At 51.1% G+C, this 23,995-nt stretch overlaps 1 protein-coding gene across 6 annotated transcripts in view; it reads right to left on the bottom strand.

Moving 5' to 3' along the window:
* Mvb12b (multivesicular body subunit 12B) overlaps window positions 1-23,995 on the bottom strand; it is a 176,242-nt gene that overhangs the window by 45,639 nt on the left and 106,608 nt on the right. Inside the window, exon 8 of one of the 6 annotated variants that reach the window (XM_078048226.1) lies at window positions 20,212-20,596. The exons of the other annotated variants lie outside the window; for them this stretch is intronic. Within the exon in view, the coding sequence (XP_077904352.1) occupies window positions 20,448-20,596 (149 nt within the window). The 3' untranslated portion in view covers window positions 20,212-20,447. Of the gene's footprint in view, window positions 1-20,211; window positions 20,597-23,995 lie in introns of those variants that run through there. 6 annotated transcript variants of the gene reach the window in all.

Below are 23,995 nucleotides of genomic sequence, written 5' to 3'. Positions count from 1 at the left end.
GGTTACCTGTAAGGACCCTATGCTGGTCCCGTCCACGGGTCTTAGCTGGCACCTGGTGGAAGCCTTGGTTGGTGCCAGGCACTGTACTAGGCCCCTCCCATGTGTCACAACCCTGTGAGGCAAACGGGTCTAGCCTGTTTTATGACTGTGGGAGGCAAGGGGGCCAGGTCAAAGGGGAGGTCAGCACTGGTCACCACTTGGCAGGGCAGCTCAGAAGGCCAGGATCTTCACACCCTAAATAACGTAAGGCAAGACGTAAAAAAAACTCTCGTGCCCGAGCCCAGCCAGGTGCTTACTAATCGATTACCTACCACTCACTGTGGAGCCAGCCTGGACTCCTCTGGGTCAGACCTTTTGAGAACTGAGCCTCTGAAACTTGCAGGGTGGGAGGACCCAGGAAGGGTCCCGTCTGCCTCTGCTTCTGAGGTGAGTTTCCTGGATTCTCAGGGAGCCTGAGAATGATGAGAGATGCCAACCCCTTGTGACTGTCTTTTCTGGAATCCAGACAGTGGCGTCCGCCCCACCTCTACCTATCTCAAATTGAACTCTTCGTATGTTGTAGCTAAGGAACATGATGATTCTAACTTATCCTGGACTCTCGAACCTCCTCCTCAAATCTTTCTGTGCTTTGGTGAGTAATCACTTCCAGCCTTGAATATTTTTCAAGGGACCCTTGGGCCAGAACAAAGTATGAAAGGCCCCATTTCCACAGCTTGAAAGGAGTCCCACAGGAGACGTTCCACCATGAGGCTTCCAGAGCTGGGCCGCACTGCGGAGGAGCGGCAGGTATCCAGGGACCACCAGGGAAATGAGGGCCGCATGGGAAACAGGTGCCTGTGCTGAAAATGCTTCTTATTTTAAAATCGGTGCTTACGATCCTACATGGTGGTGGAATGCACTGTGGCAGCTTCATGGGGGGGCCCAACACTTTGGTCAGTTTTACTGCCCAGTCTTCCCTTCTCCTGGGCCCCCAGCCCCCATCCTCTACTCTAGTGGTCCCCCTTCTATTTTCATGAAGAAAACCTCCCCCTCTTCTCTCTCTGGCCTCCACATAGGAGAGAAAACACTGCCCTTGGCTTTCTGAGCTGCCTTGTTTCACTTAACACGACGTTCTCTAGGTCCATCCGTTTTCCTGCAAAGGACATGGCTTTGTTCTTCTCGGTGGTCATGGAGAACTTCACATTTCTTATCCATTGGTCTATCAATGGGCAGCCAGGCTAGTTCTATAATTTGTTTACTGTGAATTGTGCTGTTGTAAACAGGGCTATGCATGCTACAGTGTGCTGACCTTAATTCTTCAGGATAAATACCGAGGAGTGGCACACCTGGGTCATGGGTGGCTCCATGCCTAGCCTTTTGAGGAACCTCACACTGATTCCCACAGTGGTTGTACTAATTTGCAGTCCCACCAACAGTGTAAAAGCATCCTTTTTCTCCACATCCTCTCCAGCATTTATTATCTGTACTCTTGATGACTGCCATTCTGGCTGCTGTGAGATGAAATCTCAGAGTAGTTTCGATTTGCATTTGCAAACATTTTTTTATTTGATATTGAACATTTTTTCATGCATTGTTGGCTATTTGTATTTCTTTTGAGAAATGTCTGTCAGTTCATTTGCCCATTTATTGATTGGGGTTTTCGTTTGTTTTGTGTATTTTGGTGTTGAGTTTTGAGTTCTCTACATATTCTAGACACGTATGCTTGGTCAGAAGAGTAGCTGGCAAAGATTTGCTCCTATTCTGCAGGCTCTCTCTTCAGGTTTCCTTTGCTGTGCAGAAGCTTTTTAATTTGATGCCATCGATTTACTAATTCTTGGTTTTATAAAAATACTTTCTGTAAAGCCTCAGGGGAGGGAGAACATCTCCTGGATCAGAAAGCCCAGCCCTCTCTGAGGCAGAGAAACCCTGCAGGCGACAGTCAGAGGCCAGTGTGGAAGAGAGCTGGCCTGGGAGGGCTCAGGAGCTCACCAAAGCAAGGAGCCTGGAGGCCCTGAGCAGCCCAGGGAAGTCAGACAGTCCCTAAGACACCCGGGTCCTAAGAGCCACGCGGTGCACACCTGTGATGTCTCCCAGGGCCTGCTGGGCTCCTGGTGGCTATCCTGCTGCCCAGTCTCTGCCCAGGGCCCCAGTGAGGCTGCCTGCCTCAGCTTTGCCATGCCAACACTGGGCACAGAGAGGTTTACTGGCTTGCTGGATGCCACCCTTTGGGCTAGTAACAGGACCAGGCCTGGGATGCGGGTCTCCTGGCTGCTACAGGAGCATTAACTGAGTTAGTGGGAAATAACTGCAGCGCAGGCTTGGCAGGCGCCCCAGAACCAGAGTCCGGGGCCACCTCCTGGAGAGACTGTGGGTCTTTCTGCTTGGTGGATGTCATGGGAAGTCGCCACACTGCCTTTGGACAGATACACTCTGTAAGCAATGAGGTCTGCTCGTTCTTGTGTGTGGTTCTGGTGGAGTTGGGGCGCGGGGCTGCTGACGGGGCTCTCAGCTTGATTCCATCCAGGCTGCTGGATATGCACCAAACCATGATTTCATTTGTGCCTTAGGTGGCTGAAAAATCCTGAATGGTCAGAGGTGTTGCCCGTGCACATACCTTTGCTTCCCTGGTGGCGTGAGACACTTGTTTCCACTAAACCTCTATCTTGTGAGCTGTGACAAGACTCAGAGGAGGCCAAAGAGCTGAGTGGTGTCCTTTCCCTGGAGCCTGGCTCTCCTTGGTATCTGAGATGGTAACACTGGTGGTGGAAGGTTCGATGAAGGCAGTCTGGAAGGTCATGACATGAAATACTTTGTCCTTCTGCAAAGGCACACTGGGATTCCACGGCAAGAGGGCCTGCTTGGGGTGCTGGGCAGCAGGCAAGCCTGCCAGACGCTCAGTGCTGGTTGCAGCCCACCTACAAAAACTAACTTTTGAAGCCAGAGCTTTTGCTCGTTTAGAAACACTGCTTTCACCAAAAGCCCGCTGCTAGAGCAGGAGGAGAGGAGAGGGCCTCCCAAAGGTCTTGAAAAGAAGGGGATCTGGGGTGGGGTGAGGAAAGGAGTCCGGGGGGGTGAGGGGCTGGAACGCGGCCCAGGCACCCTCGGCCTCTCCTGAGGGGGCCAGCCACGCGGTAGCTAAGAAAACTGGACTTGTGAGCTTGCGGGGTAAGGGCGACTTTACCTGTGGACACTGCTCTTCCTGGGACACAGAGAACATGGGTGGACGGCCATGAGCAGTTAAACCCAGGCTCGAGGAGATGAGCAGAAAACCCAGCTTTCCCAGAGGAGGCTCGGGAGGAGGCTGGGGCTGTGCTAACTCAAGACACGGGTGGCTTCAGAGCTCTGCGGACTGAGGTCGAGGCGCTACCGTCAGGCTGCGCTGCTGGTGGGCAGACGAGGCCTGGTTAAGAAGCCAGGGGGAGGGCGTCCAGCAAACCAGGGCTCGGGGCGCCCACTGGGCCTGCCTCTCACTCCTGACAGCCGGGTGAGAGGGAACCTCCAAGTTCAAGGTGGCCACCCAGCAAGGACCCCTCCTCCCTGGCCCGCAGCAGTCTTGAGGACCCAGCCACGCTCACCCCTGCCACAGTGTGGACATCCTGAGGGACGCAGGGAGGGGCCGGGGTGAGAACCCACTGTGCACATGGACTGCTTGTCTTAAAAACCCAATTCTCTTTTATATGAAGAAAGCTCACAGTTAAAATTGTTAATAAGAATGATGTAATATACAGAGGAATTTATTTTAGTGAAAATTTATTTAAATAACTTTATAAATGACATAAGTTTTTACTTATCAAATCATTAGTTCTAAAAGTTCACCAGAATGTCTCACTTGTACGTTACTACATTTTGTGAGGAAAATCATGTGTTCAAGAGTCTTTTTTTTGGGCAGTACTTTTTTTTTTTTTTTTTGTACTGAATCCAAGGTCTTGCACATGCTAGGCAGACATTCTATCTCTGAGCCACTTCTCCAGCCCTTTTAATTAATTAATTAATTAAGTTGTTGAGAATCTTTGTTTTTATTATTTGTATGTGGTGCTGAAAATTGAACCCAGTGCCTCACACATGCTAGACCAATGCTCTACCACTGAGCCCCAGCCCCAGCCCTCCAGCCCTTTTTATTTTGAGACAGGGTTTTGCTAAGTTGTGAGGCCCGCCTTGGACTTGCAGTCCTCCTGCCTCAGCCTCCCGAGTGGCTGGGATTGCCGGTATACATCACTGCACCTGGCTCAGAGTCTCTTTTAAATCTGGAGATTTGGGGATATCTTGAGGGAGTAACCTACAAAAACACTTAGGGCCTAACTACTGTACTGGGAAATGGTGATCAAGACGACCCACCAAACTTCATTGTTCTAGAACCACCTACAAAACTACAGCACAGTGCATTCAGGCTCAAAAGGCCACTTCTCTCCTCGTGGGGCCTCTGTGGGACTGAGGACATGTAGTGGTCACACACACCCAGGCCACATCCAAACAGAGGCCTCCTTCCCATCCTCCGCAGCCACCATGGCACCTGGCTCTCCAAGGCAGAAGCTGCACTGCAGTGGACGGAGAGCCCTGAGCAGCACCTGAGCAGGACGCACCTTCCAGCAAAAAGGACAGGAGAGCCTGCTGTCCCATGCATCTCTAAACCAGGGGACACAGGCGGGAGGCCGAGCCCACGAGTGGCGTTGAGGGGCAACCCCACCCCCACCCGGCACATGTGTAAAGCCTTTGGAATTTCACTGCAGGAACTTTATTTCAGAAGTGACCTTTGAAGTTTGAAAATGAAAGCAGAAGGGCCTCTCCAGCCAGGAAGGTGGTGCTGAGTTGCAGGGAGGGGGGTGCTGGGACGGCGCTGGGCAGATGGCGGAGGGCTGGCGGGGTCGTCTGTGCTGCCCGCCCCCCCCTCGTCTCCTCCTCCCAGGGTGGCGCAGGCGTCGGCTCCCACGCTGTCCCCTGCCTGTCTGGAGAGCCCACGCCCGGGCTCTGGAAGGAGCCACTGATGGTGCCGAGAACAGAGGGCACGAGCGTGTGAATATGCACAAGTGTGCACGGGTGTGTGCAGGTGTGAGGAGGCAGACATGCCAGGAGCCTGTCAGGCAAGTACGGGCCAAGTATGACCAACGCCGCTTCCCGGAGCAGCAGCTGACCCAGGACCCGTGCTGTGGGAACAGGCCCCTCCACGGACCCCACGGGCAGAGAGGAGACGGTCACGGAGACTCCCAGCCTCAGTTGGAAACAAAGCCTCAACCAGGGCAGACGGTGGCTCTGCCGCTGCGCTTCCAAACCCTGAGGTCCTCTTGCCCTCTCCAGCCCTGGTTTGCCCCTGCCAGGGAGCTCCCCTGCCCACATCAGGACCTCCCCCTGGTCCACGTCCACGGGGTCCACGTCCATGGCCACACACTGCAGGTGGCAGCAGTGCTCAGGAGGAGGCCGCGCCTCCCTGGGGTTTTGTGCACACGGCACAGCACAGACCCAGGCGAAGTAGACGCTCAGTAAGGTACTGCACTGAAGAGACAGGGTGTCACCTGCTGGTGCATGTCACAGTGGACAGTTTCCAGTGTGTCATCTCTGCTGGTTCCAGGCTCAGAGCCGGATGCAGCATTCACCCCCACTTACATTCACCCCCACTTACAAAGACAGGCCTGAGGCTCAACAGCTAGTGTCCTGTCTGGGGCTGAGCTCGGACCCGAGTCCAGAGCTTTTACAAACCAAACCCCTGTGTCCTAGAGTCACCATCCCTGTCCTCACGAGCAAGTCAAGAGAGACCAAGAGAGGACCGGACTGCGATGTCCAGAAATGGCTGCGGAAGGAGGGAGGCTGGCAGAGGTGCTTTTACTTCTAGTGTCATCGGAGTCACCTTGCTCTCCCCTCCCGCCCCCCCTGGAGACGGCCCAATCACTTCACTTCAAAAACCCACCAAGCTCCCATCACCCTGCTCCTGCCACTAGCTGAGATCAAAGGCTGGGACCCCTCTGACAGCTGCTCGCTGGCTGGACACAGAGGCGCCGCCCCACCGTGTCCCTCCAGCCCCAGCGAGCGCAACCCGGAGCCTGAGGCCTGCAGGATGGCTGCCCGCTGCCCCAGGTCAACATGGGCTGTGCCCAGGGAGGCGCCTCCACCTGCAGGCCGAGCTCTGGGCTGCGGCCTTCCCCTGGGGCCAGCGCTGCAGGCCAGCTCCACCGGGGCAAGAGCATCTCCTCAGAGTCTCCTCTCCCAGAGTCAAGCAGAGTGACCCAGAGCCAGGAGGACCTCAGGTTAGGCAAGGACTGACCACCAGCCCTCGTCCCACCCCAGGAGCCAGGCTGGGTCCACTTTGTAGCATGCAAATTCTCCTGGGAAGCCCCTCATATGTGTGTGTGTGTGCCCTGCAGGTGAGTGCATGCCCTGCGGGTGTGCATGTGCCCTGCACATGTGCACACGCAGCATTTGCCCGCTTTTCATCTGCCAGAGAAGAAGGTACCCCTGCTGGGCGCCGTCCCCTCCCCTCGGGTGTCGCAAGAGGCCTGGACGCGGACCCCTGCCTCCCACAGGCCCAGGGGCTGTGGGGAGGGGCTCACCGTGCTGCACAGCTCACACCTAGTGCGAGGGCCGAGGAGTGACATGGTGCTACTTTTGTGCCCGCCAGACCCCACGTTCCAGGTGTCAATCCACCAGGCTGCTTGAAATTCGCAGGTGCTGGGCAGACAGCTCGGGGCCAGCCGCACAGCTGACCTCACCTGCTCTTTAGATCCACCTGGCCTCTCCTCGCCCCATGTGACCAGAGGCAGGAATTCAGGGCGTCTTTAAAGCTAAATCAAAAGGATTAAATAAATCTCTTCCAAACGACACAGGTCCTGGGTGCCCGGCCCAGGCCCCAGGTCCTCTCTCTTCAGGCATCTGGGAGGCAGAGCTCCCTTAGCAATTCCCAGTCCCTCTTCTGGCCTCTGCTCTGGGGCCCCGGGAGGTTGGCAGTCCCCTGCCGATGGCCTCCATTCCTCCCTGGGCTTGCACCCTGCTCCCAGAGCCCGCCCGTGCCTGGTCTCTGGGGCCCTCCGGAGGACTGTTCACCAACTGTCCAGAGGTGTCCCCAGGACTCCTCCAATGAAGCGTGCCAGGGGACAGTGGCCTCTGCCCGGCTCCACCTCACTGCTCCCCGGGGCCCTGCAGGGTGAGTGCCTGTGAGGCTGGCCAGCTGGACGGCTTTGCCGCTTACCCTCACCCGATTCTCTGAGGAGTCTCCAGGGCTGGGCCAGGCGGTGCCAGGCGGCCTCCTGACCCAGTCTCAGCATGAAAGGCTGAGCTGGGCACGTGGCCTGCCAGCCTCGTCTCCTCTGACCAGCTCTTCCGGGGAAGCGAGGCCTCACCCCGGGGGCAGACCCCGGCTCCCCACAGGCCCTGGCTGGCTCCGTGCCTCCCCTGAGGTGGCACAGCTGTTTTGTACCCGAGGTCTGTGGGACACCCTGGGTTCCTGGGTCCCGTTTCTGCTGCCTCCCAGACCCCTGGCCTAGAGCAAGGGGCAAGTGCCCTTTCACCGCAACCCCACACTGGACAGTGGGGTGCACAGGGAAAGCACAGAGGCTGGGCTGGTGCCGAGAGCTGTGTGACTGTGGGGAAGTTAACTAAGATCTCTGTGCCTCTGTCTCTGCAGAGGGGGACTGCTCAGACCCACACGGTTCAGCGTTGCTGAGACGGGACGGCACGGGGATGGCACTCAGAATGGGCTAGCGCACCGCGGATGCAGGGTGTACACTGTTGTGTTTCATTCCCAGAACATGAAAGACAGCGAGCGATGCCTGTTCTGTGCCCTCCTTCTCTGCCCCCATCCCCATAAAATGCAGCTTCCTATAAACAACACTCACGGTGTGTGTGGGGTGTCCCTGATCCCTGAGGCTGCGTGACATGAGGACTACGCTCAGGCTCACGCCTCCTAGGAACACTGGCCTCTACTCTGGGCTCCCCATCGGGCCTCCTGTCAGAGGCTGGCCTCCCAGGTTGTGCTGGGAGCCAGCAGGAGAGTCCGCCAGTGCCCACAGGGTCAGCAGGCTCAGTGGCCCCCCGCAAGGATGCCTAAGTGGAGGAGCAGGGCTGACCCTGGGCCCACTGGAAGCTGGTCCTTCCCAGAGCAGGCAGCGCTCAGCAGCCAGTGGCCAAGGTCCAGGTTGGTGGCCAGAGGGGACAGCAGGCTGCCATGCAAACCTGACGGCAGAGCGCTCACGTCAGGAAGCTGGGGGCACAGAGAGGGAAATCGCCCAGCACAGGCTTTGTGGAGGACACTCTAGGATCGGACAAAGGAACACTCAGAGCAGAGAGGGGAGAAGGCTGTGGAGGATCCTGAGGGAGAGCAACCGAGGTAGTGGGCGGAGGCACTGTCTTCATTTGCTGTGTGATCTTGGGAAAATCATCTAACCTCTCTGAATCTAAGTTCCTCACTTGTAGAATGGAGATAATAGTAATACCATTCGCTTCCCTGGGTGGTTTTGAAGATTACATGAGTTTGTACATGAAGGTGATTTAGCTCATGAGCACTATTATTCCTGAAGCCAGACGCGAGTCACTTCTTCTCTGTGGTAAGGCTGATCAAGAGGGGACCAAAGCCAGCCTCTCACTGTAGGTAAGGACACAGTCATCCCATTCTGCAGGCTCAGAAACGCTGCAAGGTCTAGGCAGGAAAGGGAGGAAGGGGCCAAGTTTTTCCTAATTACGGGCTGTCTCTTAACCATGAAGAATGACTTTCTGCCTCTCCCTGAAATGAGCCTCAGCCAGGAGGTGCTGTGGGCACAGTCACACCCGAGACCATCAGTGACAGGAAGCCAGGGCAGCTGCGCCGGTCTATCAGACAATCCAGGAGGCCAGGGGCCCGCGAGGTCTATGGCTGGTCAGCCCATCTCCAGGGTGAGCCTGTGGACGGCTGGGCTACGCGCCCGAGGCCACCACGTCTTCTCCAGTGGCCCCAACCTGCTGAAGACTATGTGGGGCCCAGCGGCTTGCATCTGACCACCTGGGGCAAGGTCACATCAGACTCTGGAGTCCTCTGAACACCACCCGCTGCCTGGGCTCTCTGCTGGGCACTGTGCATGCTATGACCAGACCTGGTTCCCCGCCAGGACACGCAGGACCCCCCAGCCACTGCGAGTGACCTGTCCCCACAGAGGAGAGCAGTGCAGAGAGCCCTGATGTCCACGGTGCATCCGTGGGTTGTGGGATCCGCCAGCCTGGAAGGTGGCCCAGCACCCAAACCCTGCTTGCTCACGTGCCCTGTGCCACCTCTGTCTTTGTGTGGCCCCTGTGGTGCCACCAGGCAACGTGGGCAGGTTTTCAAATAAGCACCGGCAATGAGCAAAGCCCCGGGAAAAGCGACGTTTGGACCATGAATCGTCCAGTGCCTCACGATGGACTCCAGGGACAGAGCCAAGTGGTCACAGCTGCTGTTCTCCAGCAACAGGCGGCTTTTTGGCAAAGGAAGACCGAGGAGCCCAAGGCCGTGCTCTGTAGCATGTGCTCAGTCCTGTGGGGCTGGGGACTCTGAAGGGGCTCCTGCCCTCGAGGGGGGACAGCCACCGCAGGGCAGCTGAGGTGTGCGCAGGGCTCAGGCAGAGGAGCCGCCAGAGAGCAGTCTCAGGACACGGGTGGAGACGGGGAGGGGGGCGCTGCAGGGACACTGGAGGGGACATGGAGGCAGGAGGAAAACCAAAGCCAAGGTCCACGTAGGCAGCACTGGAGGAGGAGCCTCGACGTCAGAGTGGTGGGAGGCGCCACAGCTCTTGCACCAGGGCAGGGCCGGGCAGAAGGCCCTGGGAGCCAGCCTGGGCCAAGAGCATCACAGAACTATGGCTCAGTGGGTGTAGTGGACACACCCATTGTCCCAACCCTTGGGAGGGAGGCTGAGGCAGGAGGATTGCAAGTTAGGGAGGCCTGTTCCAAAATTAAAGTAAATAAATAAAATCAAATGGGGCGGGGATGCAGCGCAGTGGTGAGTCCTTGCCTGACAAGTGCGAGGCCCTGGTTCCATCCCTAACCCTGCAAGCCAATGAGACGACGATTCCACCCAGGACGTACGTAAAACAGCAAACTGAGCCAAAAGAAAGAAGGAGAAGAACCCAAACAGATAAAGGTAATGAGGTACAAAGCAAGCCCAATGGCGAGATATGTAATAAAAAATAAGCAGAAATAAATCCCTAGCAGGATAACCAAGAAAAATAGGGAAAGTGTCAGGAACACGGATGATCACAGGCTTATTAATTTTAAAATAATAATAATCTCAGGCCCAAATTTGTAACATTAAATTTTGGGTGATTTTTTCCTCCACAAAAAATATGAATGACAAAATTGACTCAAGAAAAGGCAGAAAACCTGAAAAAACATCATGAAAGACCCTGAAGGTGATCTCCTCCGCCCCAGATGCCCAGCTTCCCTACATTACTCCAGGGCAACTGAGTTCCTATGGGTCACTTCCTTCATTCCCAATCCCAGAGGAGAAGACACAGTATTTTAGAAATAGTTTTAGGTTTGAAAAGAAGTAACTCAAGAGTCCTAGAATACTTGCAAAACTATATTTTGTCTAATTTCACATCCATAAATGATAAAATCTTAAATTTTAGCAGCTCAGATATAGTACTATATTTAAAGAATAATGCATCATACCAAAGCAAGATGTATTTTGGAAACATAACAGTGACGTTCTCAGTGATAAGTCATAAAAACAAAGTGGTATCCATAGGTTAATGAGAAAAAACATACAATACTGTATTAATAGTTTCTGAAAGTGTTTAAAATATGAAATTCAAGTTAGCACCTGAATTTAAGTAAAGAAACCTCCCCCAGGAAACAGGCATGAAGGATCATTGCTTTAATGTGATCAAACACTCCCAAATCAACAGCCTGCGTCAGACTGGACCTGGCCACAGCCAGGAGCCGGGGAGCAGGGTGAGTTCCTGACTGTGGTCAGCGACGGTGGTCATCAAGACAGAGCAAGAAAAGGAACAAGCAGGAAAGTTGTCACGGACACAAGATTAGCTATGCCTGCAGATGATATTGTAGTCTATCAAGAAAACCTCGATAAAACAGTTTGGAAGCTACTGGAAATGAAAGACACAGAGAGTGTCCAGTTACAAAGTAAGTACTCAAAACCAAGGGTTTAAAATATATATGTATAAGCAACCATCAGTTATAGCCCAAAGGACAAAGCAACAACTAAAATTAAAACCTAAGGGGCTGGGGATGTGGCTCAAGCGGTAGCGTGCTCGCCTGGCATGCGTGCGGCCCAGGTTCGATCCTCAGCACCACATACAAACAAAGATGTTGTGTCCGCCGAGAACTAAAAAAAAAAATAAATATTAAAAATTCTCTCTCTCTCTCTCTCTCTTAAAAAAAAAAAAAAAAAAACAAACAAAAAACCTAAGGTAGGAAACAAGGAAAACTGGCTGGGCAAGTGGCCAAGCCTGTAATTCCAATAGCTCAGGAGGCTGAGGCAGGAGGATTGCAAGTTCAAAGCCAGCCTCAGCAACTTAGTGAGGCCCTAAGCAACTCAATGAGACCCTGTCTCAAACTAAAAAATAAAAAGGGGCTGGGAATGTAGCTCAGGGGTTAAGGCCCTGGGTTCAGTCAATACCCTTCCCTGCCCAAATAAGAAAAACTGTGATACTTTACTAAATAATATAAAAAGACATTTGGATGAAGGGAGAATCACATTATATTGCTGGATGAAAAGATCAAGTATTTTAAAGAAGATCATTCTTTCTAAATTAATTTATAACTTCAGTGTGTTTTTTTTCCAATAAAAATCTTGAAAGTATTTTCCTTGGAAATTCAAGAGATTCTATATTTCATCTGGGTAATAAAAACATTGAGCTATAACTATTAGGAACATGTTGAAAAACAACTACAAAAATAGTAAGATAGGAAATCTTACACACACTCATAATAATTAAAAGTGTGATTCCCCCATTAAAATATGTGTTCAAGTCAATGGAACAGAGAACACAGGCCACAAAACACATCACAGTCCACAGTAAGAGCTTATGATAAGACTGCTTTTCAGAGAGAGAGAGAGAGAGAGAGAGAGAGAGAGAGAGAGAGGGAGGGAGGAAGGAGGAGGAGGAGGGAGGGGGAGGGGGAGGGGGAGGGGCTGTAGTAAGTGTTGCTGAGACCAACCACTGGGACCAAGGACAGGGAAGAACGTGGATTCTTACGTCATAGACAGAAGAACAGGAGAATTTAGACTTAAATGTTGAAAAAAGAAGGCGGCACCAGAACTACTGCGAGATAGAGGAGGTTTTCCACAGGGTGACAGCAAAGACACAAAGCACAAAGGAAGCAGAACCCTAGGTCAAGGGCAGGACAGGACGGCAAGGGCCTCGCCGCCCAGGGGCCTCTGGGCAGAGCAGGGGGCACTGGGTAGGGCAGCAAGCCCCGGGGAGATGGAAACAGCAGCAGCCCTCCCACCTGCCAACCCCTGGCGATCAGTGGGGAGCCCTTCAGGGGTCCTTAGTGAAAGAGCCCATCATATGCGTTGGTTCAGGTGATCCAACCCCTGTTTCCGCAGTCACGACAGAGAGTTTTCCTCTATAGCTCGAGGCCGTCAGGTTCATCTGTGGGTTTTTTCCAAATTGTCACAGATCTCAAGAAAAGGATCCACGTGCAAGTGGACAGATGTGGGCGAAGATGTAGCAGACAGTGGGACAGAGCACACTGTCCCAGGAGCACTGTGCAACGGTGCACAGCACCCCGAGGACTGAGTCGATGCTGAGTGCACAAACTGTCTCAAGACAGGACGGGCTCGGTCAACTGAAAGGAGCCAGTCACCGAAACGGGTGACAACGGAGGGTCTCACAGATCAGGCTGAGGACAGACCAAACCACACCCTATAGTCCTGTTCAGTGACAGGGGATGGGCGGGTTGCCAGGGAGAGGCTGAGGGGCTGGAAAATGCTCAGGAGTGGGTGCAAGTGAACTTCAGGGGTGACAGGGACATTCCAGGTCTTGCTCCTGGAGGCAGCTGTCATGTGGTTTGACATTTTCCAGAAAGGTGGATTCACTTATCTTTTACTGGTGTTCTACAATTATACATAATAGTGGGGTTTGTGTTACATATTCATATTTTTTGATGTGTATGTCAATTAAACCTCAATAAATTGGACTTAAAAAAAAACCCAGAATGGACAATTAGGAATATACTTTTGCATGTAAATGTATGGTCTAGGAAAAATGTTAAGAAAGGAGAGACCCTAACACACTTGTGTCCCTGGGTGATGGGATTATGGGTGGTATTTAATTTCTTCCTCATGCTCTTATGCATTTTCTAATTTTGCTACAATGAAAACATTGCTTTCATAATTCAAAAAAGAAAATGGTTTACATCTGGTTTTGATTTAACCAAAAAAAAAAAAAAAGAAAGAAAAATCTATCAATGAGCTGTTCTGTCCAGCAACAGACTTTATTAGGCTGTCACAGGAAATGTCAGGCAAGTCACTCTAGTTGGCACCTCAGGCCACCATCCCTGAGGCAGAACTCCTGGAGCACCCTGTTCCAGCTCCTGCAGGTGCTTGGCTCTCAATGGGGGTGCTGAGGGGTACAGGCAGGGCACAGCAACAAGAAGCACCACCTGGTCTATCTCTAACAGCTCTGTTTGCTGCTAGGAAAACCAAATTCCAGAAGAAGGAAGCCACCGTCTCAAGTCTGGAAGGTCAAATGGACTAAAACTTGAAGGTCTCAAGTTTGATCAAAACAAACCTTTAACACTGGAGAGCAGTGCTAATTCCACTGCGCTGGAACACCTGCCCAAATCCCTGGGCTCTGACTCCAGGAAAGACTGCAACTGGCCAGATGCCGACAGCCACTTGCTGCTCTTCCATGTTGCCTGCCCTTTCCCTCCACTCTGAGAACAGCAAATTGCATCATCGTGGGCCCCCAAATGAGAAGAGACATGGAGTGGGGTCCACAGCCAACCCACAGTCACCAACTTGTAATTTGAGTGAGCATGCTACATGGCGCTATTGTAAGTTACTGCAATTTGGGGATTGTTTGTTGCTGCAGCATGACCCAGCAAAGACTGATTAATATACCTATCTTATTTTGAATGACGATATCCATTGTGTGCTATTATAAAGTAAAAATAAAAGATTAAAAAGGCCATCTCTGTGCACTCTAAAATCACCCCCCTGTCCTGAAATATACACCTTTGGGAAACTGCCACAGCTCAAGGTGGGAAAGAGATGAGGGTCAGGGAAGATGATGACAAAGAACCATCTCTGAAGGGAGGATCTTTGAGGGCCAAGTGGACAAAATTCAGACCTGAATCTCCAAGAACCGAGAGCTGCATCACAGACTGTGCTCACGTGCGTATCACTGCTTTAAAAGTACTTGTCAATTTTAAGACATCTGAAGTTGGGAATAGCTGAAATGCACAGGGGAAGCACACAGAGGGGCGCTGGGATTGTGAGAGGCAGGGAGCCACGAGCCTAGGAGCCACCTTCCTGAGCTGGATGCTCCGGCCACGCATCTCCTTAGCAAAGTCCATCTGACCTCCAAGGTACAGGCGGTGCTTGCCGACTCCACCTTCTTCAGGTATCTGGCCTAATAGGTACCATTCGGCTACCTAGAACTTCCATGCTCTGATCAATAATGGTCCACTTGTTTGGCTCAGGTAAATTACATTTGCATATGCAAATCATGTCTAAATATTCTGTACTATTAATGTTATCACTAATTACATAATAATAGTTACCAATTTCCACACGGATCAAACTTACAGTTTTGTAGCTATTAGGGAAATTGTGCTTTGTAATTAAGATAATCCTCATTTCCAGATGCTAATTAACTATATAATAATTAGTCTCATTCACTAATGCAAATTAAGGATTTTCATCTTTATTGATAAAAGAGTTGCTTCTTATCGGTTAAGGAACGGTAGCTTCAGAAATATTGCAGAGAAATACTTTTCCTCCTCTAAAGGTTAAAAGGTAAATCCATTTTTATCAGTCTCATTTGCGAATGCAAATTAGGTCTGATTAATCAAGTCCAAGATAAATGTGCGAGTCTTGTTTGGGGACAGAATGTATAGCTTCTTGAGTTCAGCTCTCTCCCCTTATAAACACACAGATAAAAGGACGTGTGCACGGGAGCGAGGCTCCTGGTCACAGGAGCACTGGCCCAGGCTCTCCAGAACGCCACTTTTTGCTTCCCTCTAGGGCAGCAGGAGAGATTCTTGAAACAGTTGTCTTAATGCTCTAGCCACAGTGCGAACAAGGGAGGAGAGATTTTTGTGAGTAAATACAGAGGAGAAAGGAAGAGCCACATCCGTTTGCGTTATTAAGTTTTCTGTGCTCCAAACAGAACACAAACTGGCACCTCCCATCGTGACTAATGAGGGCCGCCTCGGCTAGAGCAGAAGGGCTGACAGCCAGCGAGGCCTAGTTGGCAGCCGCAGCCCGGCTTCGCCGCATTCATCATCCGATAAACCAATCCACCAATTCTGCACCACCATTTGTCATTAATTATGCTAATCAGCACACCATTACTCTCTGATGACACTGTGGCTGTTATTAGCTAGTTATGGCTTTTCAAACGCACAACTTATTGTGCATGCACGGGCTGTGCCGGCATCAGCCTACAGGGAAGAAACGTCCAATTATGAAGAGAAGAAATTTGCTATTATCTTTTTATAACAAACCAATTTAGTAATTAGAAAAGTCTCTGAACTCATAGGTTCTTCCCCCCTTAAAATAATTGAAACCCAAAAAATATGTTTTTCAATATTTCTCTGAAAGAAAGGGAAATATCAACTCAGAGACTTTTTTTTGCTAAACATCTAAAAGTGGGGCCTGGGAACCACTGTGCACGAGCATGTGGGACAGAGACTCCCTGCAGGCTTGTTTCCTTTCTGATTTTGAATTAGCATGGGTACTTCATCTCATATATTTCAGCCTCGCCAAACACCTGGAGGATGGAAGCACACCCAGATGACCTTCGAGGTGACCTTCCCACTCTTGGTGAGCAGAGCTGTGCACATCCCTACCTGGCAGATGCTCCCTCCTGGAGCCATAACAGCCTCCTTTAACCCCTAGTGGCCCCTGGTGACACTGCCATGGACATCCCATCCCTAAAATGACCTTGGAGAAGAAAGGGCTGGCCAAGTTAGCACATGGCCTGTGCAAGCTTGGGGCACCATTCTCGGGCTGGTGGAAGAATGGAGTCTGAGGGGGTCAGTGGGCAGACCACATCATGGACAGCCCTTTTCAGAAACTCCAGACTCCAGGACTCACCTCCGGGCACTTGTCCAAACCAGGCACTAATTCCGAGTTGTTGTGTTCGGGCTGGGAGTCTTTACCACTAGTTTGAGAAGCTTCATCTGGATTAAGAGCTCATTAATATCATCAGAGCAAATGGGCCTATTAAAACATCTTTAAGCAATATCTGAACATAAATCTCCCTAAACTATATTTAATGACTGTACTTAAGATACATTATATGCAAGTCTTAATGAGACATTAGATAGCATTTTGAAGATTAAAATTAGAGAAGCCATATAAAGTCTGTCCACTTAATGCAGCCTTAAGCTACCCTGATGAAAGCATTACTACCAAATTATCACTGCATTAGAACAAATATTTTTAATCATGTCTGATTTATGCATCCTCTTTTTCACATAGTTTTCCTTTTCACAAAAATACATTTGGAGTTGACAAAAGAGTATATTAGGAAGGTTTCGAGTTCTGGAGCAGGCCGGAGGGAGGCGAAGGCAGAATTCTGCTGGCGCAGCACCCCAAGCCTGTCACATGGTCTCCTCAGCCATTCCAGTACAATGGCAGCCAAGGACACCTCGCCTCACCACTGAACCCCCTCCAGATCTGACCAGGCAACACAGTCGCATTCCACCACAACTCTGAAGGCCACGTAGCTCAACATGGTGCAGGGCATGTAACTCAGCCAGCAGCCACATCTGGGTGCCTGACACCCTGCCAGCAACTAGCCTGCCCTGCACTGGGCCCCAGCCCAGGGGACGGGGACGACAGGCACTCCAAGCTGTAAGGTCTGTGACCTTCTACTTGTCTTTGTTCCCCAGAGCCTGCCTCAGAGGTGTCAGTCAGTCCTATTTCCACTCCAGGGCCCCCTGTACGAACAGCAGTCAGTGCTGCTGGTGAAGAATTAAAAAAAAAAAAAAAAAAAAAAAAAAGTTTGACTCTCCTGGGGCCAAGGGGATTTAGACTCCTTAACCAGATCCAAATCCTCCTCAAGGCTGTTCAAACAAGGAGGCATCCTGAGGCCTGCAGAATGCTGGAGGCAGGATGGGAGCTACTGGGAGCAGGAGCTGGGCTGCAGAGAGGTGCTCTCTGCATACGGGGCTCTGCTCTGCGGAAAACAGGAATGTGTGTCCTGAGCCAGTGAGAGCCTGGTGAGACTCACTGCACAGACACATGGGGTCTCCTGAAAGCAAGTCCAACTTCAGATGAAATACATAAGGTTATATTTTTCGGAATATTTTTCTGCTCTATTTTATTTCAAACCTACATGCCCAAATTGTATATATATTTTTTCTTTGCAATGCTAGGGATCAAAGCCAGGGCTTCGTGCATGCTAGCTAAGCACTCTGTCACGGAGCTGCATCCCCAGCCCCAACCAAACCAGAGTTTTGATGCAAGAGAGAACTCTTCTGCCTCCACCCACCTAGCTGCTGCTCTGGAGGACACCCCTCCAAGGGGCCAAGCTGCATCCACTCCTGCACAAAAGCAGTGGCCTCAGTCTTGCGCTGTGTCTGCAGAAGACTCGGGACCTCACTGCCAGCTGAACTGGAAAGAGAAGGTGCTCCAAGGGGCTGCATAAGGATGGGACTACCTGAGTGTCACCGGGGATCATGCACAGCCTGGACTCGGGTATGATAAGCACAAGGTGCCTGGTAATAAACTGACACTTGGAAAACATTTGAGACCAATTATCACTGGGTTTTTTAGACTTTTTTCCCTGGTACTTTATACCAAAGTGTAGCCACCTCTCCTACATACTATTCAATTATGAAAGACTTTGGGATTATGTAAATCTGGGCCAGTCGACCCGTGACGCCTCTTTTAATAGAATGAGATTATCCGGGTCTCTTTCTTCCTTCAAAGAAGAAAGCAACACAGTTTAAACACACTGGTCATTGAAAGGCGACTCCTCCTTTAGCGTGTAAAATTGGTAGTGACAAGCCCATTTCTATTTGCTCTTTCTAGATATTCTCTCCCCAAAAGGAACTACTTCATGATACAATTTTGCATTTTTAACTGTACGAATTAGGCATTCTTCATAAATAACAGCCTATGTGCTATACACAGGAGCTCCTTTTTATTAGGGACATAGTAATGAACAATGAGCAATGTGTTCTATTATTCTTTGTCAAATCACAAAATGCTACATTAGAATAACTGTGCTGGTCAATGTAATATAGTAGATTAAATTCAACTTCTGTGGAAAAACCACTGTAAAACAGCATGATAAGAAGGCTATAAAAAATTTAATTTTACTCCAAACTCCATCACAAAAAAAATGGTGTGAAAAGTAATTTTGCATAATCAGTACACGCCATCTGGAACAATTAACCGATTTCTATAGAACTAGGAGGATCAGTCATATCTGCTTATTAAAGATCAGAAATTATACAAGTAATAAATCCTTGAAAAAACTACGCGCACTCCCGCCTGTCAACGCTATTTTAACTTCAAATACTGAAGAACGCCTGATAAGGCTGAAAAGAAGAGATTAATATATGCAAATTACATCCAGCATTTAAAATCCCCACAACTGTCTCCGGTTTTCTGTCCCTTATTGCTGCCTTTATGTTTTATTCATACACCAACTCACCTGTCACTTCATAAGCTATAATATTATGGGGGTATTATTAAACAGCATAAAGCCGTGCTTTAATTGGAAAGCTTCATTGCATTTTCCAATTATTTGGAGTAAATTAAAAGCAGATGCACATAGTTTAATAAGGAGTCTAATATCAGTTCCGGGAAATCAAAATTCATTGTCATTACTATGCCGCGATAGTTTTGCAAACTGTACTCAATTTCAGAGGTTTTCAAAAGAAAATCTGTCTATGCAATCTGTTAATTGTCATTCGGTTAATAACTGTTTAAATATCCAAACTACACAGCAGCTTCCTATTAAAAAAAATTAAACTACAGGGTTTCTGCAAGCAAACAAATAACAGCGCGAGGCTCCTGGGCTGGGCTGGCTGGACTTGCCAGACCTGCAGGTTCACCTCCCAGCAACGGGAAGGCTCTAGCACCCAGCCCCACCGCTGCTCAGCCCCGAGCCGGAGGACAAAGAACGGCAATTTCTGTAGCACCGAGGTTACAGAGCTCCAAGACAGCGCTCCGCAGAAAAGGGCAGAAGCCAGGTTATAAATTGTGCTTTCAGAGGTCTGCACTGCTCAGCAAAATATTAGCCTCCAAAGTTTTAATTGGTCCATCTAAAATAAATCCTTTTAATGAGTGGATTAACGGATTCAGGACACAAACATGGAAAAATCAAAGAAAGCAAATGTCCTGAGCAATTTGTTTTTTAAAAAATTGACCCCTGAAGGGCCATTCCGTTCCTGGCTCATGACCCCCTAAGTGGGACGTTCCTTGGGCTCTGCAGGCACCCAAGTGGGCCAGGCTGCCAGACAAAGGGCTGTACTTTAAGCCATCATGGACCTGAAGGACCACATCTCAAAGGTCATTCTTCCCAGGACTCTTGCTGGCAGCTGTAGCTCCCCACAGCTCTGCAGCTACCAGTTGCACACACACAAACACATGTAGCAGAAGCAGTTACAAATGGGAAGTCAGAGGTGGACGCCAACGGTACACGTAACCTTTTCATTTTTACACTAAGTGACAGACTTTTCCAAATCCTTGGTGTGTAAATTATAATAGGACAAGCAGTAATTGACTTCTAAACTCCTCCCACAGCGAGGGCTACAATTAATCTGTTTTTAGCAGAAGAACTGCTGCTCTGCAAAGTTCATAACTTGTAGGCTCTTTCCCCGATCCAATTAAGACCTGAGCTGGAAAGGGAACAGCGCAGAATTTGATCTGCAGCTTGCCTTTCAAAGGGCGGAGCAGCCAAGGTCCCAATCAGGGATGGGCAAGCCCCTCCAGGCCAGATCAGACACCAAGGGCCCATGGGGGAGCTTTCTGCAAAACAACTGGAAACTATGCTCAAAGATGAAGATAAAAGCAATTCTTGTGCAGTGATCCAAAAAATAGCATCTCTTTTTCCCCCCAAAATTACCTGTTTTAATAAAGTAGACACACTGTGCCAACTGAACCATTTAATTATCTGCAAAAATGATGAATCAAAACAATCGTTTGCAAAAATAAATGACTAACCTCTGATTAAAATGTCTGTCCTCATTAAGTCCAAATAAAAGGTACAATATCTTTTTGAAAAAATGGAGCCTGAAGAAATGAGCAATCCTTCAGCATCGGTAGCCTCTTGCTGAACAGCGGTGGTGGCTCTCACCAGACAGGACATCTGAGGAAGATGCTCGGTCTACTCCCGATCCTGAGCACAGACACTTGGGAAGGACCCGCAGTGTGCGTGCCCTGTGGTCTTGAGCCTGGAGGGCTGCTGGCCTGGCAGTGCGCTCCAGCTCAGGGAGAGGGGCTGTGGCAGGACACGCTCACCTGGTGTGCACAGTTCTGCAACAAGGAAACGGACCTTTTTTTTATTGTTATGATTTTTCTTTTGCCAGAGGGTCTGGGGAGGGGAGAGATTGGGAAGGCAACAACTGTAAACCCAAGAGAACAGGACAAGAGGCAGAGGAGAGAGAAAAGTCAAGAGAGGGCTGAGCAGCACCAGGACCAGCAGCCTCAGACCAGAGCTAATCTGGTGAAAACTGAAAGAGAAAATTGAGGCCGGCTTAAACCTGAGGCGGTTTTGCTGCTGCAGACCAACTCAAGTAGTTCCTGAGTTCTGATTATCAGGGAGGGCTGGCCTTGCTTCACGTGGCAGAAGGTCCCCTCCAGGGAGCTCCCAGTGGCAGCTGCTGGAGCGAGGCCTGCCCTGGCTGACCGTGTTCTTAGGTGTGCTTGTGGGAGATGACGTCAGTGCTTCCTGGGAGCATGAGAAGTGTCCCTGCAGTGCTGGCAACTCATGCACATATCTCTCACCCTCAAAAGTCAGAAGAGAAAAATGTGACTCAAAATTACACGAGGAAGTGCAGTGACTCTTCCGTAAGCCGCCCGCAGCATGCAGCAGGGGCGGCACACACGAGAGGGCTGGGCCGGGGCCAAGACCAGCTCTTCCCCGGAACCCATCCAACACCAGTACTGAGCACCTGCTGTATGCCAGGCCCTGGGCTGGGCACCAGGCACGTGCCAGTGAATGAGCATCCTCATAGACACTCCCTCATCGAACCCTGAACTCTGACCAAGGTGGGGCTTCTTTCACCAGGGCGCCTTCTCACAGGGGCGAAGGGGCATTTTGCAAGCAAAGGGCATATTTTAGGTAAATGCAAGGCAAAGGACAGAAAGACAGGTGCATTTATTACCTCTGGGTAACAAGCAATTAAAGACGCCTCTGAGTGTCACCAGGAGCAGTGCTAAGGGCCAACCAGGCAAGCTGTACCCTCTCATTCAAAGTTATGGGTGCTGCCTTGCAGGGGATCATGAGACCACTCAAGCCATAAAGCAACTCAGGTGTGAGAAAGCGCTCTACGGCAGGGTCTCACCTTGAGGGGCTTCTGCCTCACTCATCTCTCAGACAACCGTGAGACAAATCTGAGCCCAAGGAGCGTGCTCTCCGGACTCGGCATAAGTTATTCCATTTGAACTACAGGCTGGAAAACTGAAGTTTCTTTTTAAAATAAAACATAAATAGATTTAGGATTGCCATTGACCATTACTGAAGAGAGGGAAGAAAGCATTTGGTATTCAAGACACCAAGACCAATGAGGGTCAGGGGATAGACTCAGGGGCTCTGTCCATGCAGGAGAGGTGGCTTCTCTGTTCTAAGTGGATCCCAACCTCCTTTGTCCCGCCAGACGTTAAACGCACTTATTCTGACATGGAAGGGAGGTGCTCATGTTGAGTGACAGTGAAGGGTGACTCTGGATCTCATCTCCACCCCGGCAGCCACCAGGCTCCTCCCCAGGTCCTGCCAATGCCCACATCCCCCCACCGCAGAGCCCTCAGGGACTAAGTGCTAACTGGGGTCTCAGGACCTGCTTCCACTCGCGAGGCTGAAGCAGGGCGTCATGGGCTGGGCCGTTCCTGAGAGCTGGCTGGCGTGCACAGGCCGGGGAGGCTCCAGCATTCCTGGGCTTGGTGTCAGCAGAGGCTGGCTCTTTGGAGACCCAAACTGGAGGCTGAAGCTTCAAAGCAGGGAGGCAGGTGGCACTGGGATGGCTATCGCTTCAAATGGGAGCCCTACTCAAGGGGAGTGTGGCACAGGAGAGCTTGAGTCGGGGAGAGGAACACTAGTGGTTCAGTCTCCAAAAGTGACAAGGTGGCCTTGGGCCTCTCATCACCACTAGAGGGTCTGGAGAAGACCTCGGAAAGGGGGCCATCTAGTGTCCAGATCCCTAGTGGTCTGCAACAGGAGGGCTGGCCTACCCCTGAGGACTGGGGGGGGGGCAGCAGAACCCCTTTCCTGGTGAGAAAGTCTCTAAGAAGGCTTGGGGAAGGGCTACAGACAGTGACCAACATGGGGACATGCCCCTAGCACGTAGTGTGGCTCCTGGAACAGCTGTAACCCACCATGTGTCACTTCACAGACGGGAAGCCCAAGGCATGGAAAGGCACCTGCCTGCCTGAGGTCACTGAGGCCAGAGGCCTTCGCGCCCTGCCTGCCATCCATGATGACTCCACACCTGGGGTCCTCGTCAGCCCAGCGCCCTGGCCTCGCTCCAAGGAGATCCCAGAGACGACGGTCCTGGGCCACCTGAGACTTCAAATAACCTTGAGACCCAACATGGCCAGTAGGCCTGTGTCCTTCCCCATTTTCGGCATGGCAGGGGCTGGGTGGTCTGGAGTTAGGGTCTGGGGTCCAAGATGGTGCGTGGCTCCACCCTGTGCTGCAACATGGGCGTCTGCAGCCTCTCAGGACCTTCCTCCCACCTGCAAAGGGTCTTCTCATCCAGGACACGTTGGGACTAATGACAAGACGCGTGGACGTGTGTATCCAGCACATACACGGTAGGGGTGGGGGGCAGCCAGGCATTAGTAAATAAATCAATCCGATTAACGTGATCCATTTTAATAAAGCAAAACCAACTTCAGCTCCCTCAATGTGCTCAAATGAAAGAAGTTGCCTTAATTGTACCATTTCCCCCCGTGCAGCCCCTAGTTTATTATTGTGAGAAAGAGACAAAGAAACGGGCTGAGTGGACACAAGCTGTCCCGGGCAGGGGTGTCTGGTAAACCCACCACCTCCTCCCTCCACAGCAGACCTCTGAAGAAGTGCGGAGGCAAATGAAGAGCAGGACCAAGCGCCCTCCTGTGTCCTCAGCGCTTTCCCCAGGTCTGATCGTGCACCTACGCGGAAGGGAACCATGAGGGGGAAAGGGGCATGTTCCTGCTGAGAACCAGACAGGGAAGATGAACACCCAGGAGGAAGGTGTCTGAGAGCGCTTCCTTCCCCAGCAGCTCGCGGTTCAGGGCCACGTCTGGCCACCTTCAGCTGCGAGGCCTGCAGCCTGGAGCCTGGACAAGGCAGACCCACACAGGGCGTCCTCAGTCAGTGCTAGCTGGACTGCTGTGGCTATGACAGCTAGTGTTGTCACTGCAGTGTGACTGAGGGGTCGCGAGAGTGGAGACCCCGACAGGCAGGGCCCTGAGCCTGACTTCACTCACTTCTCCCGACCAGCTAACCTGGCTCCTGCCGCGCACCCAGGCCCTGGCACCGGCCCAGGCTGGAGCAGGGCTGAGGCCCATGAACCCGGGCTGCCTGCGCCGCGCCACACTCAGGAGCCAAACAGAGGAGGAGGCACAGGGCACTGAAGTATCTGCCACCTAATAACATTTCTGTTTTTCACGATGACGAAACTGGAAAGTCTTGCTCTCCCCTCTGTGCACAGGGGCAGCAGAGAGGAAACCTGC

The sequence above is a fragment of the Ictidomys tridecemlineatus genome, chromosome 4, assembly GCF_052094955.1.
Source record: "Ictidomys tridecemlineatus isolate mIctTri1 chromosome 4, mIctTri1.hap1, whole genome shotgun sequence".
In the NCBI taxonomy this organism is placed as follows: Eukaryota; Metazoa; Chordata; class Mammalia; order Rodentia; family Sciuridae; genus Ictidomys; species Ictidomys tridecemlineatus.
This window is presented reverse-complemented; position numbering and strand designations above follow the sequence as displayed.